The sequence below is a fragment of the Nicotiana tabacum genome, chromosome 8 (genome assembly GCF_000715075.1).
Source record: "Nicotiana tabacum cultivar K326 chromosome 8, ASM71507v2, whole genome shotgun sequence".
Taxonomy (NCBI): domain Eukaryota; kingdom Viridiplantae; phylum Streptophyta; class Magnoliopsida; order Solanales; family Solanaceae; genus Nicotiana; species Nicotiana tabacum.
Window position 1 is genome coordinate 61,832,149 of NC_134087.1, and position 19,534 is coordinate 61,851,682.

General features: G+C 42.8%; 1 protein-coding gene across 1 annotated transcript; it reads right to left on the minus strand.

Moving 5' to 3' along the window:
- Window positions 1-860: 860 nt before the first annotated feature.
- Window positions 861-19,002, minus strand: LOC142163117 (uncharacterized). The gene is made up of 5 exons (XM_075220371.1): window positions 18,801-19,002; window positions 18,408-18,734; window positions 17,972-17,977; window positions 17,662-17,903; window positions 861-1,130 (listed from the first exon to the last, which is right to left on the minus strand). Exons 1-5 carry the CDS (start codon window positions 19,000-19,002, stop codon window positions 861-863), a joined length of 1,047 nt encoding a protein of 348 aa, XP_075076472.1.
- Window positions 19,003-19,534: the final 532 nt, after the last annotated feature.

Genomic DNA, 19,534 nt, shown 5'->3' on the forward strand with positions numbered 1-19,534 from the left:
TCTTCAATTTATACTGATTATGTACATCGGCCCAAGTGACAACAGGATACTCGATCAAATTTTGCTTCAACTGCTGTGAAGCTATGGAACTCCGAACATTGAGACCTTGAGTGAAAGTTTGAACAACCCAATCGTTGGTGACCGGTGGCAAATCCATTCGTTCCACTTGGAATCGAGATACGAATTCCCTGAGCATCTCGTTGTCCTTCTGCCTTACCTTGAAAAGGTCTGACTTTCTTGTTGCGACCTTAATGGCTCCAGCGTGTGCCTTTACAAAAGAATCTGCAAGCATAGCAAAAGAGTCAATAGAATTAGGCGGTAGATTATAATACTATATCATAGCACCCTCCGGTAGAGTCTCCCAGAATTTCTTCAGTAAGACGGATTCAATCTCGTCATCTTCCAAGTCGTTTCCTTTGATGGAACACGTGTATGAGGTGACGTGTTTGTTTGGATTAGTTGTCCCGTTATATTTAGGAATCTCGGGCATATGAAACTACTTGGGGATTGGCTTTGGAGCCGCATTTGGGGGAAAGGTTTTTGTACAAACTTTTTGTAATCTAGTCCTTTCAATATCGGTGGTTCCCCCGGGATTTGGTCGACTTTGGAGTTATAGGTTTCCACCTTTTTATTGTTTTCCTCGATCTTTTTTTCCCCTGTCTCGATTAACTTTGTCAGTTCTTCGAGCAACTTTATAATAGCAGGATTGGTCTCCGATTCCTTCTCATTCGATTTTATCATAGTCGATTCAACCCTGTGTGCAACTTCTTGGGATGGATCGAGTTCGACCCTGTTTGGCATGTGGTTTTGATTTTGGAGCGGAGCTATTGCTGCCTGTTGGGCTTGCAACATTTCGAAGATTACCCGCAGGCTGATCCTGCCATCTTCACCGCCATGTGTATTCTGAGTAGCTGATCGGGTACCCCCACGAATGCTGATTTCGGGATCGACGGCCAAATTTCCATTGATGGTACATGCAAAGTAACATCGATTTGATCTACAGCCCGAATTCCATCGAGGCTAGTAGGGGGCACAACATTTCCTGGTGCAATGTTCTCTTTTTTGTCGTGATGACTGAGATCATTGTCAATGTGTGGAGGTGCTGACTGAGAGTTCGACAATTTTAAATCCTATCATCAAAGATACTTCAAAGAGCAAGTGTAAAATATAGTGTGTTACGAAAATTTGTACCAGGCAATCACTATTATCCTTAGCCCCACGGTGGGCACCAAACTGTTTATCCTAAAAATGGATAACAATTGAATTTATACTGTAATTTTAAGGACACGTAATTTCACTTGGCACAAATTGAGTGTAACGACCCGACTGGTCATTTCGAGCTTTTGCACTTTGATCTCCAGTTCTCGGGCATGACTTACCCCGTATGATGTATTATAACTGATGTAAATCGTTGATTTTGGTTTTCACGGAAATCGGTATGAATTCGAAAGAACAATCTCAGTTGAAAGCTTTGAATTTGAAAGGTTTGACCAAGTGTTGACTTATTTGTATATGAGCTCAGATCAGAATTTTTATGATTTGGTTAGCTTTGTTGGGTGATTTATGACTTAGGAGTGTGATCGGAATTGGTTTTGGAGGTCCGGAGTAGAAATAGGCTTGAATTGGCGAAGTTAGTATTTTGGCGATTTCTGGTTGATAGGTGAGATTTTGATCCGAGGGTCGGAATGGAATTCTGAGAGTTGTTGTATCTTCGTTATGTCATTTGTGATGTGTGTGCAAAATTTCAGGTCATTCAGACATGGTTTGGTTGGGTTTTTGATCGAAAGGGTATTTCAGAAGTTTTTAGAAAACTTAGGCTTGAATTCGATGTGAATTTATGGATTTGATGTTGTTTGAAGTGTTTTGATGATTGGAACAAGTTTGAATAAGGTATTGGGTCATGTTCGTGCTTTTGGTTGAGGCCCCGGGGGCCTCGGGGTGATTTCGGATGGTTGGCGGGGAAATTGGAATTTGTGTTGCAGCTTTAGATTTGCTGCTTTTGGTATTTCCGCATTTGCAGTTTGTGGACCGCAGATGCGGTGCCGCAGATGCGGTGCCGCAGATGCGGGTGTATTATCGCAGAAGCAAAAATGGGTCAGGCGAACTGGACTGCAGAAACGGCTAAAGGGATTGCATCTGCGGAAGCGCAGATGCAGAAACGGTTCGCAGATGCGGCTTAGGCCGGTTTAATGAACTCCGCAGAAGCGGATGTGTTGACCGCATATGCGGTACAACAAAAGCGGATTTTGGACCGCAGATGCGGTCATGTCTGGGCAGAATGTATATATGTCTTCCTTCGCGATTTTTGAAGGGTTTAACCATTTTTGCACTCGGAATTGGGAGCTTTGGGCGATTTTGAAGAGAGGAATCAAAGAGACTTCGTTGAGGTAAAGATTTTGGACTTAAAACACATTCATATAGTAGAATTTCATGAATTTAGGGCTGTAACTAATGGGTTTAAAGGGGCTAAAAATGGAGGATAAGGGCTTTAGTTTAAGAGGCCCTTAATGGAGGATTTGAGGGGTTATTTGAACTCCGATTTTGATGTTGTTGATATGTATAAACTCATGGAAGGATAAAGAACCCGTTGATGTAAAAATTCCTGAGTTTCGAGAAGTGGGCACATGGCTTGGGTTTTGCCAATTTCGGGATTTTTGATATTTTTCGATTGTTTTTGATTGGGTATTGTTCCCTTAGCCTATTGTGACATATTCGTTGTGGTTTTGGTCAGATTCGACGTGCGAGGAGGCCGATTTGAGAGGCAAGGGCATAGAGAGCTAGAGTTTTGGCCGGCTTGAGGTGAGTAATGATTGTAAATGATGTCCTGAGGGTTTGAAACCCCGGATTGCACAACGTAGTGCTATATTGAGGTGAGACACGCGCTGGATGATGAGCGCGGGGTATTTTACTATCGGGGATTGTGACTTGGTCCATCCCGATTGATGATTTTACCGCATATTTGATTGAAACTTATTTGTTATCATCATGATTTGGGCTTATTGCCATATTTGGGCTTCGTGCCGACTATTTGAATCCTTCGTGGACTTTTATCACTGTTTCCTCACTATTTTGACATACTACTTGAACTCAGTCCTATTGATTTACACTAATTTACAAACTCAACCACTTTTACTTGAATTTGAGACTTAAATGATCTTTCAAATGTTGTTTGGGCTGAGCACTACTGTTTTACTGATGCCCAAGGGGCTTGTGATGATTTCTGGACTGAGTGAGGCCGAGGGCCATATGTGAGGATATGCTGAGTGATATGAGGCCGAGGGCCTGAGATACTAATATGATTAAGAGTGAGCCCGAGGGGCTAATACTACGCTGAGTGACTGAGAGTGAGCCCGAGGGGCTGATACTATGCTGAGTGACTGAGAGTGAGCCCGAGGGGCTGATACTTTGCTGAGTGACTGAGAGTGAGCTCGAGAGGCTGATACTGTTCTGAGCAAGTTACATTGTGCCCAAGGGGCGCATTTCTACTTGTTATTTAAATGTCAAATTACCTATTTTACTTGGTTTTAAGGGATTCCTACCGATTTCTCACTGTTTCACTGCCTTAAATGATTTTTACTGCTTTAATATAGAATTATTTTGTGCCTTTACGTGTTTCAAGCTTTCAGTCATTATTTATAATTATTACTCACTAGGTCAAAGTACTCACATTACTCCCTGCACCGTGTGTGCAGATTCAGGCATCGTAGAGTTCACACCTGAGCATTGATTCCTTCCAGACCAGGCAGCGATTTGGGGTTACGAGGTGGTTGTTGACGTCCACAGCCCCTTGTCTCCCCTATCCTCTATCATTTATGTTTTCTTCAGACTATTGTATCAGATTCCATACTTTGTAGACTTATAGCAGATTCAGTAGTAGCTCATGACTTGTGACACCCCGGTTTGGGTTGTGTCGGGATGGTTTCCCTTTTGTTATTATCGCTGTTTTTGCAATTATGGCTATATTAATCATGTTTTAGACTTGTTTATGTTAATTAATTGTTAAAATAGGTGTTTCATTTGTTTTGGCTGGCTTTGTCTTCACGAGAGGCGCCATCATGACCGGGTTCGGGAATTGGATCATAACAAGTTGGTATCAGAGCCTAGGTTACATAGGTCTCATGAGTCTTGAGCAGGTTTAGTAGAGTCTCGCGGATCGGTACGGAGACGTCTGTATTTATCCTCGAGAGGCTGCAAAACCTTTAGGAAAACATCACATTCTTGAATTCTTATCGTGTGTCCTTGATTCAGCTTGAAAAGTAACTCTTGAAATTCCTTCCACACGTTCGCATGCGCGCATGAGCACTCAGTATCAGATGTGCCTTGATGGCTTGTGATATCCTGATCGAGGGGCGATATGTGATCTCTGTGAGTTTGATGTGAGGCCAGTCTGGGGGACTTGAGGCCGGATTTTTGCCTATGGCTTGAGCACCAAGGTGCTGATTGTGTGAGCAAGTGTTTTGAACTTATATGTTCGGTATCATCCCTATTAGTGGGAGTGACGGTTGGATAACTATGTGATGGGTATGTTAGTACTGCGAGATGTATCTATATGACTTGGAAGTGATGAGGAAAGTCTGTTGGAGGATAGAAGAACTATTAGGTGCTTGATTTTCATCTTAATTCAAGGTGCAACCCCGAGTTATGGGCATATGAAGGATCTTTTAATGTTTCCCAGTTGAGAGTGAAATAGATTTCATGTTGCGGTATAAGTTCAGACTCAAGGAGACTAAGTAACTGCGTACAGTTTGTGACGGTGGAAGGTATACAGAAATGTTAATTGAAGGCAAAGTAGGTGGGTTATCTCCTACGAAGAATTCTAGGGTTGTGTGACCCTTATGTGACTGTTAGAAGATCTCATGTGCAAGTGGAATGTAAGTGTTGAAATTTGAATTTTGGGTTGCTTGAGAGAGGGGACTTAATTGTTGCGAGAATGAGTGCGATATTTTCCGAAGATTTAAAGTACTAGATGATCTGTATTTTCACACGCTTGCAAAGGATCTGAGTTTAATCTCACTATGGTATTGTGGCATCAATAGAGTATAAGTGTTATGAGTTATTAAGTTTATTTTGATCCATGGCTTCGAGCCAAGTGGGGGAGTTTGCTGTGAGTGGTTGATTGCATGGTTAGGTGCTATGTTGGTTCCGGTTTGAGGCGTGCGAGTGAATCAGTTATGGCTTGAGGAAATTGAGACAGAGGTTGGCTCGAGTAAAGGAATTTTTTTTGACAAAGGTTATATTATGCTTCATAGGGTAATAAAACCACGGGATGTCTTAAGTTGTGGTTGGTAAAGATTGCTCGGTGCATAGAGCAGGAAGTTGCTTAGTTGTATTGGGATGAGGATTTCATTCTGCGGTGTCGGAGTGCCAATGAGGCACGGGTGGTTCTATTCGTTGGGTCAAGTAAATTGCAGTTTGAATAAGAGTGAATGACTCTCGAGAAATGTTCAAATGTGTTCAAGATTCTACAGGGAGCAATCAGGTATTTAGAGTTGTATATGCAGTTAGAAACTAAGTTTTCATTGGAAGAGGTCAAGACTTGTGGTATTTCTATGTTACTTATGGGATTCTATGTATCAATATCAGGAAAGTAAAGGTAACAGAGTTAGATTCGTAGGAAGCTCTTCAGAGCAAAGTATTCTGGGATGTGGTGTTTTTAGGAGTATTTAAGAGAGTATTCAGCGGCTTATGGGTCTTAGACAGTGTGATTTTATGCTTGGGTCTCGTGTGTTAAGCCTGGGTTGAGGCATTGTGGTGCTACAACAAGAGGGAATATCCAGTTGAAGATGAATCAGAAGGAAATTTTGATAGATGGAGTAGCTTGATAGTAGACCGGACCGGTAGGGTAAAGATATGATTAATTCTTTGTGTGTGTTCGAGGTAATGGGTTCTTGCGGGTATTTTGCAGCAATGCTCTTATGTTTTGATGGCTTGCTTAAATTGGTCGAGTTAGAAGGATTCAATCTTGGCAGGTCTGATTTGTGCAAAGAGGACTCGGAGAGTTCTTGATGGTTTTTACCGCGGTTTGGAGATGTATATTTTCTATGGGCATGCGGAGCAGGGGATGTATAGTGATTTTTCTTCTAGATGGGACTGATGGAAAGTTCTTGACTAGTTGAGTGCATAGATGTCTGTGGCTTGGAAGGGAGATGAAGTTCTCATGTTATCCTAGGATGGTATGGTATATGCGATATGTTGTGCGGATCGAGATTTGCGTGTGTAAGGTTACGGTTCAGTTCTAAAAGGAAGTTCATGAAACTCTTAGGCAGCGGGTAGCCTCAGATGATTAAGGAAATGTTATTGCCAATCATAAGTGATTTGACGAGAATATATGTTTCAGGAAAGGCAATGTGATTAAGTTGATGGCACTTCGGTAGTATTGCAACACTTTCTGGCTAGATCAGCTGCTGACATTCGAGTTTGCTTGGGGGCACAGGGGAATATTTGAATATCTCTCGTGGAGTGATTTGGTATTTGAGGTGTGGTATGTGTTCGCACGACGAAATTGGGATCATGTATGATGATTCGTATGCTATATGGAGTTGGAGACTGGGAGTCCTCATGTTCAGACTATGTTGCGGTCGTAAGTCGCATATGTCGGCACTGTGTAGTGACTATCGGGGTTTGGAGACCCGAGCAGATCTTTTGTTGCTTGGTATGTTAGATTTGGAAAGTGATATTGGGTTTAGACTGGTTGTCTCCGTGTTGTGTCATTCTGGACTATTGCGCTAAGGCGATGCTGTTGACTATGCCGAAAAATGCTACGGATTTAGTGGCGATGTTTGGCGGATTATGTTCCATTGGAGGAATTTTTTTACATGCCAAAGACCCAGCGGACGACTGGGAAGGATTTGTCTTTCTTATTTGGGCTCTTGTGACGAGTGTCAGTTCTGAGGCTCATTATGTTGATTCAGTTCCGGTGGTGAGGGACTTTTCGGATGTGTTTCTTATGGTCGGGCATGGCGCCGGGCAAGGTTGTTGATTTCGGTATTGATTTGGTGCCGGGCACCATATCGTATGGCACCGACAAGAGTTATAGTAGTGGAAGGAACAACTTCAGGATTTCCTTGATAAAGAGTTCATTGGTGGGCCGATGTGGATGTGTGTTCTAACTTGAGTCGGCTTGGTTGGCTCCGAATTGCATTGTTGAGGGATGTGTCAATTCGACTGTTAATGAGCTTATTAGTAATTTGGGGAGGTCTATGAATTACCTTTCTGTGTTTCAAGATGTATGATTTGTTGGTTATGGGCACATATGGTGCGGTTCTATTGGGGTTCATAGTCGAAGTCGAGCGGGAAGAGTAATTGGGTGTTGCTCGGTGAATGGCGTATCGGATATGACCTTGTGGGTTAGATTCGGGTGTTCTATTTCTATGATGTGAGACGAGTCCTCAGTCTTGTGTTGTGGTGGTACGGGTGAGCTTGAGGTACAACTCCTTCATTGAGTCATTTTCATAATTGAGTATGTTAGGACCGTTGATTATTGGCGCGCATATTATGCCAGTTGTGGCTTAGGCCTCTATTGATGCGTCATGTCACCAGAGTGATGTGTTGGATTAGAGGAGATCGTTGGGATCATTAATAAATACAAACAGATTCGATTTCAGCATGTTGGGAGGATAATGTCGAGGTTCGGCTCGGAAATTTGCTATGGTATTTGCCAAAGGAGAAGTGGCTACATGAATAGTCGATCTCAGAAATGGTTATGGTTCAGTGCGTATTTCATTTATTGTTGGTAGTATATGAAAGTGTTGGAATGAGACTTTAGTTGATAAGAGGTTTTCTACCAGTATTCAATTATTGTGGGTAGTTGCTATGAATAGAAGTTATCGCTATGAGTGTTTGAGTTATGTGGTATATTATGGGATTGCTCCCGCGGTTGCAGACATGGGTTATTACAGCTGGTTCGGGTCTATTTAGAGTATAGGCATGAGGTTTTGATCGTATTGATGGTTTCAGAAGTGGAAATGTGGTTTTATGGCTTATGGGCCAGATTGGATTGTGCTATTTCAGTTGCAATGTGTTATCGGACCTATATGAGATAGGGTGACGTGGGATCACCCCCGGGTATATGCATGGTAAAGTTATTCAGCTACGGGTTGGCTTTTAGGACAACTGTAGGCACGTTCGAGGACGAACCTGTGTTTAAGTGTAGGAGGATGTAACGACCCGATCAGTCGTTTCGAGCTTTTGCACTTTGATCGCCAGTTCTCGGGCATGACTTGCCCCGTATGATGTATTATGACTGATGTAAATCGTTGATTTTGGTTTTCACGAAAATCGGTATGAATTCGAAAGAACAGTCTTAGTTGAAGCTTTGAATTTGAAAGGTTTGACCAAGAGTTGGCTTATTTGTATATGAGCTCGGATCAGAATTTTTATGATTTGGTTTGCTTTGTTGGGTGATTTATGACTTAGGAGTGTGATCGGAATTGGTTTTGGAGGTCCGGAGTAGAAATAGGCTTGAATTGGCAAAGTTAGTATTTTGGCGATTTCTGGTTGATAGGTGAGATTTTGATCCGAGGGTCGGAAAGGAATTCCGAGAGTTGCTGTAGCTTAGTTATGTCATTTGTGATGTGTGTGCAAAATTCCAGGTCATTCGGACGTGGTTTGGTTGGGTTTTTGATCGAAAGCGTATTTCAGAAGTTTTTAGAAAACTTAGGCTTGAATTCGATGTGAATTTATGGATTTGATATAGTTTGAAGTGTTTTGATGATTGGAACAAGTTTGAATAAGGTATTGGGTCATGTTCGTGCTTTTGGTTGAGGCCCCGAGGGCCTCGGGGTGATTTCGGACGGTTGGCGGGGAAATTGGAATTTGTGTTGCACCTTTAGATTTGCTGCTTCTGGTATTTCTGCATCTGCGGTTTGTGGACCGCAGATGCGGCGCCGCAGATGTGGGTGTATCATCGCAGAAGCGAAAATGGGTCAGGCGAGCTGGACCGCAGAAGTGGCTAAAGGGATTGCATCTGCGGAAGCGCAGATGCGGAAGTGGTTCGCAGATGCGGCTTAGGCCGGTTTAATGAACTCCACAGAAGCGGATGTGTTGACCGCATATGCGGTATCGCAAAAACGGATTTTGGACCGCAGATGCGGTCATGTCTAGGCAGAATGTATATATGACTTCCTTCGCGATTTTTGAAGGGTTTAACCATTTTTGCACTCGGAATTGGGAGCTTTGGGCGATTTTGAAGAGAGGAATCAAAGAGACTTCATTGAGGTAAGGATTTTGAACTTAAAACACATTCATATAGTAGAATTTCATGAATTTAGGACTGTAACTAATGGGTTTAAAGGGGCTAAAAATGGAGGATTAGGGCTTGAGTTTAAGAGGCCTTTAATGGAGGATTTGAGGGGTCATTTGAACTCCGATTTTGATGTTGTTGATATGTATAAACTCGTGGAAGGATAAGGAACCCGTTGATGTAAAAATTTCTGAGTTTCGAGAAGTGGGACCGAGGCTCGGGTTTTGCCAATTTCGGGATTTTTTATATTTTTAAATTGTTTTCGATTGGGTATTGTTCCCTTAGCCTATTGTGACGTATTCGTTGTGGTTTTGGTCAGATTCGACGCGTGAGGAGGTTGATTTGAGAGGCAAGGGCATAACGATCTAGAGTTTTGGCCTGCTTGAGGTGAGTAATGATTGTAAATAATGTCCTGAGGGTTTGAAACCCCGGATTGCAGAACATAGTGCTATATTGAGGTGAGACACGCGCTTACTGGCGGGCGCGGGGTCGTTTACTATTGGGGATTGTGACTTGGTCCATCCCCATTGATGTTTTTACCGTGTATTTGATTGAGACTTAATTGTTATCATCATGACTTGGGCTTATTGCCATATTTGGGCTTCGTGCTGACTATTTGAATCCTTCGTGGACTTTTATCACTGTTTCCTCACTATTTTGACATACTACTTGAACTCAGTCCTATTGATTTACACTGCTTTACAAACTCAGCCACTTTTACTTGAATTTGAGACTTAAATGATCTTTCAAATGTTGTTTGGGATGAGCACTACTATTTTACTGATGCCCAAGGGGCTTGTGATGATTTCTGGACTGAGTGAGGCTGAGGGCCATATGTGAGGACATGCTGAGTGATATGAGATACTTTCTATGCCACGAGGTGGCTTGAGTGATGTGAGGCCGAGTGCCAAGTGATGTTGCCACGAGGTGGCTTGATATAGCGCTTGGGCCATAAGGGGCCCCTCCGGAGTCTGCACACCCACAGTGAGCACGGGTACCCATATGATTGAGAGTGAGCCCGAGGGTCTGATACTATGCTGAGTGACTAAGAGTGAGCCCGAGGGACTGATACTATGCTGAGTGACTGAGAGTGAGCCCGAGGGGCTGATACTGTTCTGAGCAAGTTACACTGTGCCCAAGGGGCGGATTTCTACTTGTTATTTAAATGTCAAATTACCTGTTTTACTTGGTTTTAAGGGATTCCTACTGATTTCTCACTGTTTCACTGCCTTAAATGATTTTTACTGCTTTAATATAGAATTACTTTGTGCCTTTACGTGTTTCATGCTTTCAGTCATTATTTATAATTATTACTCACTGGGTCGGAGTACTCATATTACTCCTTGCACCATGTGTGCAGATTCAAGCATAGCAGAGTCCGCACCTGAGCACTGATTCCTTCCAGACCAGGCAACGATTTGGGGTACGAGGTCGTTGTTGACGTCCGCAGCCCCTTGTCTCGCCTATCCTCTATCATTTATGTTTTCTTCAGACTATTATATCGGATTCCATACTTCGTAGACTTATAGCAGATTCTGTAGTAGCTCATGACTTGTGACACCCCGGTTTGGGCTATGTCGGGATGGTTTCCCTTTTGTTATTATCGCTGTTTCCGCAATTATGGCTATATTAATCATGTTTTAGACTTGTTTATGTTAATTAATTGTTAAAAGAGGTATTTCGTTTATTTTGGCTGGCCTTGTCTTCACGAGAGGCGCCATCATGACCGGGTTCGGGAATTGAGTCGTGACACTGAGAGAAAACGTAAATAGATATTTAAATTCAATAAGAATAAAGCAAACCAAATGAGATGTCTAGATTTGATCCTCGAGTTGGGTCACCCTCGAATCAAACAAGTATTTTACTGAATAATATGAAGATAATGGCAAAGTATTGAGACTTAAGAAGATAGTGTATTGCTTTATGTGACGTGTATATGATGGTTCTTTACAAATGATCAGCCCCTTCATACAGTAGGGGAGTCCTACTCTCGGTAGAATTCTTAATATAGTAAGAAATCCCATGATTGGCTAATTAATCGGCCTCTTCTTGATACGTGCCGAGATTTGTGCCGTGATCCTCGCCCGATTGCAAATATTTCATCTTTACGTTACTCGACCCAGTAAGCTATCCTCGATCTCCATCTTACTCGGTCCCGATCTTGGTCGTTCTCGATTTTGGTCGGTCTCGATCTTAATCAGTCTCAGGGTCTTGAGTTTGACAACCTAACTCTACACCATAGTTTGATATAAATCAAATCCGATCCTCGACTAATCATGCTTCAGCCCCGATCAGTTGCACAAAAAGGGAAAGCTCGATTTTGACCGTATACAATAATAATTTTATGAATTTAGTTGAGATTTGAATAATCCGAAGTGTATAAAAATACTTTTAATTCTTTATTTAAGGGATAAAAATTGAGGTCACAAGATGATAAAAATTTGAAAAGATATTGACTTAGCCTCGATTAAAACATAATACCCACTCTGACATGATAGTTTAGACTTATTTTTTAAATTATATAGCATTAAAAGATATATTACAAGTAGAAGATAAGACTCTAATCGATATACTTAATAAGATAACAAGACTTGATTTTTTTGTCAAATGCCGATATACCTTATAGAATAATATTACTATAACAATTACATTCGGGGAGAAAGGGTTTGTATAGGATCTACAATGTCTTACGAGAAGCTAAACGGATCGGATAAGCAATATTATCAGTTGAAAAATAATTATTAATATAATTCGATTATAAGAAAATTATTAATAATTTTGTATCTAAAAAGATTAGGAAAATAAACTTCAAATAATATATAAAAAATATGTTAAAAAAATTAAGGCCTCTCCTCCAAATTTTGCTTTAGGCCACCAACTATGTTGAACCTCCCCCCCTGCTTTGATTAAATAGTTTATTCTCTTTGTTTTCTTTTGTATGATAATATTTGATTGAGTACATGGAGGTCGAGAATTAGAGTAGAAGATTAGCAGATAGTCGAGCGATTTCTCTTTTTTCTATGGAAGGATTCAAATGTTTAGAGTACCTTTGATGTTCCCTCTTATTATTATTATTATTATTATTATTATTATTATTATTATTATTATTATTATTATTATTATTATTATTATTGTTATTATTATTATTATTATTATTATTATTATTATTATTATTATTATTATTATTATTATTATTTCCTTTGCTTTGGTTATCTTACTATTTTTGCTACCAATATTTTTCTTCTCTTTTGTATTTTCATCATAATGTCTTTACTCTTGTATTTTTTAAACATGTATTTGAAAATATTTTTCTTAAACCGAGAGTCTGTCAGAAACAGTCTCTCTACCTTATACAAGATAAATCTAAGATCTGCATACACTCTACTCTCCCTAGACTCTATTTGTGAGATCACACTGGATATGTCATTATTTTTTTTTTGGAATTTTTAACTCCTATAGCAAATGTTGATACCTTATTTATTTTAAATAAATACCCTTTTAAAAAAATATATTACATAGCTACCTTTTGATTTTTATAGCCAAATATCTATTTATGGCCACCTCCTACCCTTAAGCCATAAAATACGCTTTGTATTATTTTTCTTTCTCATTCTTTCAGATTTTTCTCCACCCTTTCTCTCTCAACACCAGACTTTCTCCATGAATACAACCATGATTATCCACTGATTAATCTCCATTGTCTCGCAAAATTTTCAACAGAAATGTCACGACCCGAATTCCCCACCATCTGGAGTCGTGATGGCGCCTACTGTCGGAACTAGGCAAGCCAACCTTAACATACCTTTTCAACTAATTTTCAACAAGATAATAATAAAGAGAATAAATTCAAGCGGAAGCCTTAATTTAATATTAAATGAACGAAAGTGCGGAAAAATTAACATCATCCTCTACCCAAGGTTTAGTGTCACAGTACTCACAGACTACTATAAGATACTACAAATAAGAGTTTGAAAGAAAATACATAAGGAGTCTGCTTCGATACAATGAAAACAAACAGAAATAAAATAGATGAGACTCAGGGCCCACGCACGCCAGCGAACTACCTAGGAGTCTCTGGACTGAAGGCACGCTCCCAATCTACTGCTACTGCAGTCCGTAAGCTACTCCCGAATCTGTGCACAAAAAGGGCACAGAAGTGTAGCATCAGCACAACCGACCCCATGTGCTGGTAAGTGCCTGGCCTAACCCCGACGAGGTAGTGACGAGGCTAGACCGGACCTACCTCAAATAACCTGTACAGATATATGTGCAACAACGGAAAGATATACAGAATTTAAATAGATAATAGAGAGGGGACATGCTGTGGGGTGTAACAATTTAGATATAAGACCAACGAACAGAGAGATGGAAACTGAATAATTAGCATCTATGAAAGAGAGCAAGTGAATCAACAACTGCACGGCACCAACCTTCTTTCTTTTACTCTCAATTCTCACCAAAACTGTCAAATATAGTGCACGACATCACCCTTCATGCTCAAAGAATTAGAGACATGGCATGGAAAGACCCTTCGTGCATAATTATCAAAACATGGCACGGAAAGACCCTTCGTGCATAATCGCTCTTCCTCACCCAATCATCAGTCACAACCAATCGGGGAAAGGGAATATACAACAAGATTAAACATCCCGGCAAGGGAGAACAAATCAACAATAGGTCCCGGCAAGGGAAAAATACCACACTTCCTTCTTTAACTCATCTGCTTCTCAACTATCACTTCATAATTATATTAACAAGTAATTAGCTCAACTGTTTCACATCTTTCGAATTTAAAAGCAACTACGATTCACGGTCATGCTAGACTCCGGTGCATAGATAACCGTCACCATGCCTATACACCGTACTCCACAGTTAACACGTAGCAAATAACATCCAAATCCTAATCCCTCAAGCCAAAGTTAGAACAAACACTTACCTCGAATGCTCCAAATTCAACTCACGCTTCTAGTATAGCTTTACCTCTTGATTCCACCACCAATCCGCTCAAATCTAGTCATAAGTTACTTAATAACATTAATAATTACTAAATGAATCATCCCCAATGCATGAAAATAGATTTTTCAAGGTTTTTCCCAAAAAGGTCAAAAATACCCGCGGACTCACGTGGTCGAAACTCGAGGTTCGGACCAAAACCTGGTTACCCATTCCCCCATGAATCCAAATATATGATTTGTTTTTAAATCGGACCCCAAATTGAGGTCCAACTTCTCAATTAGTAGAAAACCTAGGTTCTACCCAAAACACCCAATTTTCCCCATGAAAATCTTTGATTTGAAGTTGAAATTATGTTAAAAGATGTTAAGGGATAAAGAAATTAAGTTAGAAATCACTTACCAATCGTTTTGGAGAAGAAAAGTTGTTTGGAAAATCGCCTCTTAGGTTTTGGGTTTTTGAAAAGTGAAAAATGACTGAGATTTCCGAACTTGTATACCTTTCTGAGGACCTGGCACGGACCGCACAAAAATGTGTTGCGGTCGCGCCGAGTTGGAGAAAAATTGGGGCTACTCTGAACCCTTCCAGCGCGGACCGCAGTGTTTTGGTGCGCGACCGCGTTGGTTGACCTGGAACCCTAGCCCTCAGACTCAGCCACGCGGACCGCACAAAAATGCATCGCGGCCGCGCGGCTCCAGCGCGGACCGCGCGGAAATGACCGCGGCCACGCTGGTGTCTGCAACACCTGAACCTGCATTTTCTTAAGTCCAATACCTCCCGGGCCCCATTCAAAACTCACCCGAGCCCTCGGGGCTCCAAAACAAACATGCACACAACCTTAAAAACATCTTACGGACTTACTCGTGCGATCAAATAGCCTAAATAACATTATATACATAGGATCAAGCCTCAAACACATGATTTTCTTTCCTCAACTTTCATAACTCAAATTCTCCATTTTTAGTCCGAAACACGTCACATGACGTCCGTTTTTAGCCAAACTTTACAGATAGTGCTTAACACATATTAAAGACTTGTACCGGGCGTCGAAATCAAAATACGAGTCCGATACCTATATTTTCTAACTCCTTTTCATTTCAAATTTTCATATCAAATTTTAGAAAAACAATTTCTTTCAAAAATTCATTTCTCGGGCTTGGGACCTCAGAATTTGATTCCGGGCACACGCCCAAGTCCCATATTTTTCTACGGACCCTCCGGGACCGTCGAATCACAGGTCCGGGTCCGTTTACCCAAAATGTTGACCGAAGTCAACATTATGCATATTAATACCAAAATTCATCAAATGTTTCACATAATTTACATATTCTAACATAAAAACTTTCCGGCTACGCACCCGAACTGTGCACGCCAATCGAGGCAACTAAAAGCGAGGTTTTCAATGCCTCTAAAGCGTGGAACATGGAAGAACTACGGTGATAACCCTTCGGGTCGTCACATTCTCCACCTCTAAAACAACCGTTCGTCCTCGAACGGACAAAAGAAAGAAGTACTTGAGTCGGGAAATAAATGAGGGTAACGGCTCCGCATATCGGACTCGGACTCCCAGGTCGATGCCTCAGGAGGCTGACCTCTCCACTGAACACGCATCGAAGGAAAACTCTTCGACCTCAACTGTCGAACTTGCCGGTCTAGAATAGCCACCGGCTCCTCCTCATATGACAAATCCTTGTCCAATTGGACAATGCTGAAATCTAACACGTGCGATGGATCTCCGCGATACTTCCGGAGCATAGACACATGAAATACGGGATGCACAACTGACAAGCTAGGTGGCAAGGCAAGTCTATAAGCCACCTCTCCCACACGATCAAGAATCTCAAATGGACCGATGAACCTAGGGCTGAGCTTGCCCATCTTCCCAAATCTCATCACGCCCTTCATAGGCGATACACAGAGCAATACCCGCTCACCAACCATGAAGGCAACATCTCTGACCTTGCGGTCTGCGTAACTCTTCTGTCTGGACTGAGCTGTACGAAGTCTATCCTGAATAATCCTGACCTTGTCCAAGGCTTCCTGAACCAGATCCGTACCCAATAATCGAGCCTCTCCCGGCTCAAACCATCCAACTGGAGACCGACATCGCCTACCATACAACGCCTCGTACAAAGCCATCTGAATGCTGGAATGGTAGCTGTTGTTGTAGGCGAACTCTGCTAAAGGCAAAAACTGGTCCCACGAGCCTCCAAAATCAATGACACAGGCTCGGAGCATGTCCTCAAGAATCTGAATAGTCCTCTCGGACTGACCGCCCGTCTGGGGATGAAATGATGTACTCAACTCAACCTGGGTGCCCAACTCTCGCTGAACCGCTCTCCAGAAAGGCGAGGTAAACTGCGTACCCCGATCTAAAATGATAGATAGTGGCACCCCATGAAGGCGAACAATCTCCCTGATATAAATCCCGGCTAACCTTTCGGACGAATAGGTGGCTGCAACAAGAACAAAATGCGCTGACTTGGTCAGCCTATCAACAATGACCCAAACTGCATCAAACTTTTTCCGAGTCATCGGAAGTCCAGTAACGAAATCCATCGTAATCCTCTCCCACTTTCACTCGGGAAGTGCAATCCTCTGAGATAGACCACCAGGTCTTTGATGCTCGTACTTAACCTGCTGACAATTCAAACACCGATCCACATGCGCAACGATGTCTTTCTTCATCTTACGCCACTAATAGTGCTACCTCAGATCCTGATACATCTTCGCCGCGCCCGGGTGAATAGAATACCGAGAACTGTGGGCCTCTGCTAAGATAAACTCTCAAATCCCATCAACATTGGGCACACAAACTCGCCCCTACAATCTCAATACACCATCATCATCTAAGGTTACTTTCTTGGCACCTCCACGCTGCATCGTGTCTCTCAAGACACACAAATGGGGATCCTCAAACTGCCGCTCGTGGATACGCTCTAATAGTGAGTAACGAGCAACCGTTCAAGCTAACACTCTGATAGGCTCAGAAAGATCCAACCTTACAAGATGATTGGCAAGACCTGAATATCCAAAGCAAGCGATCTCTGGCTGACTGGAATATAAGCAAGACTACCCATGCTGGCGGACTTCCTGCTTAATGCATCGGCCACCACATTGGCCTTCCCCGGGTGGTATAAGATAGTAACATCATAATCCTTTAGCAACTCTAACCACCTCCTCTACCTCAAATTCAACTCTTTCTGCTTGAACAGATACTGAAGACTCTTGTGATCAGTGTAAACCTCACACGTCATGCCATATAAGTAATGCCTCCAGATCTTCAAGGCATGAACAATGGCTGCCAACTCGAGATCATGAACCGGGTAATTCTTCTCATGGATCTTCAACTGCCTCGAAGCATAGGCAATGACTTTGCCTTCCTGCATCAACACTGCACCAAGCCCAATACGAGACGCATCACAATAGACCGTATATGGCCCTGAACCTGTGGGCAAAACCAATACCGGTGCCGTAGTCAGAGCCATCTTGAGCTTCTGAAAGCTCGCCTCACACTCGTCCGACCACCTGAACTGGACACCCTTCTGGGTCAATCTGGTCATAGGGGCTGCAATGGATGAAAACCCCTCCACGAACCGACGGTAGTAACCTGCCAACCCCAGGAAACTCCGAATATCCGTAGCTGAAGCTGGTCGAGTCCAGTTCTTGACTGCCTCTATCTTCTTTGGATCTACCTGAATACCTGCTGCTGATACGACATGACCCAGGAATGCGACCGAACTCAACCAAAACTCACACTTTGAGAACTTAGCATACAACTGACTATCCTTTAGGGTCTGAAGGACCACTTTGAGGTGCTGCTCATGCTCCTCCTGACTGCGGGAGTATATAAGAATATCGTCAATGAAGACTATCACGAACAAGTCCAAATAAGGTCTGAACACTCAGTTCATCAACTCTATGAACGCTGCTGGGGCATTAGTCAATCCGAATGACATGACCAAAAACTCATAGTGCCCATACCGAGTGCGAAATGCTGTCTTAGGGACATCAGACGCCCTAATCCTCAGCTGGTGGTAGCCAGATCTCAAATCTATCTTTGAAAACACCCTCGCACCCTGAAGCTGGTCGAACAAATCGTCAATCCGCGGCAGTGGATACTTGTTCTTTATCGTCACCTTGTTCAACTGCCGGTAATCAATGCACATCCTCATCGACCCATCCTTTTTCTTCACGAACAACACTGGTGCACCCCAAGGTGATACACTGGGTCTAATGAAACCCTTATCAAGCAAGTCCTGAAGCTGCTCTTTCAACTCTGGCGGGGCCATGCGATATGGCGGAATGGAAATAGGCTGAGTGCCCGAAGCCAGATCAATACAGAAATCAATATCCCTGTCGGGCGGCATACCCGGCAGGTCTGAAGGGAAAATCTTGGGGAATTCCCGAACAATAGGAACAGAGTCAATTGATGGAACCTCTACGCTAGAGTCGCGAACATACGCTAGATATGCTAGACACCCCTTCTCGACCATACGTCGAGCCTTGACATACGAAATAACACTGCGGGTGGCATGGCCTGGGGTCCCTCTCCACTCAAGTTGGGGCAAATCTGGCAAGGCCAAGGTCACGGTCTTGGCGTGACAATCCAGAATAGCATGATACGGGGACAACCAGTCTATCCCCAATATAGTGTCAAAGTCCACCATATCTAAAAGCAATAAGTCGACACGGGTCTCAAGACCGTCAAATACCACCACACATGAACGATACACTTGGTCGACCACTATAGATTCACCAACCGGTGTGGACACATATATAGGAATACCCAAAGCCTCACTAGGCATGATAAAATAGGGTGCAAAATAGGACGACACATAAGAATACATAGATCCCGGGTCAAATAACACAGAAGCACCCCCACCACAGACCAGAATAGTACCTGTAATCACAGCATCTGATGACTCGGCCTCTGGCCTGCCCGGCAAAACATAACAACGGGGCTGACCCCCACCTCCCTGAACTGTGTCTCTGGGGCGATCGGCTGCTGGCTGACCCCTGCCTCTGGCGGTCCGAGCTCCACCTCTACGGTCTCTCCCTCCACCCCTATGATCCCTACCCCCGTCTCTAGCTGGCTGGGCATCTTGTGGATCACCTACTGCCTGAATCGTAGGGCGAGGACCCTGCTGCTGAGAACTACTCGAGGCTCTAGGGCAAAACCTAACAATGTGACTCGGGTCACCACAACCATAACATGCCCTCGGCTGCTGGGGCTACTGGCCCTGTCGACCTGTATGTCCTCCCCTGAAGCTCTGAAGTGGCGGAGCACTGATGGGGGCTGGTGGTGTGCTGAAGGTCTGCTGACCCGAATAATACTAC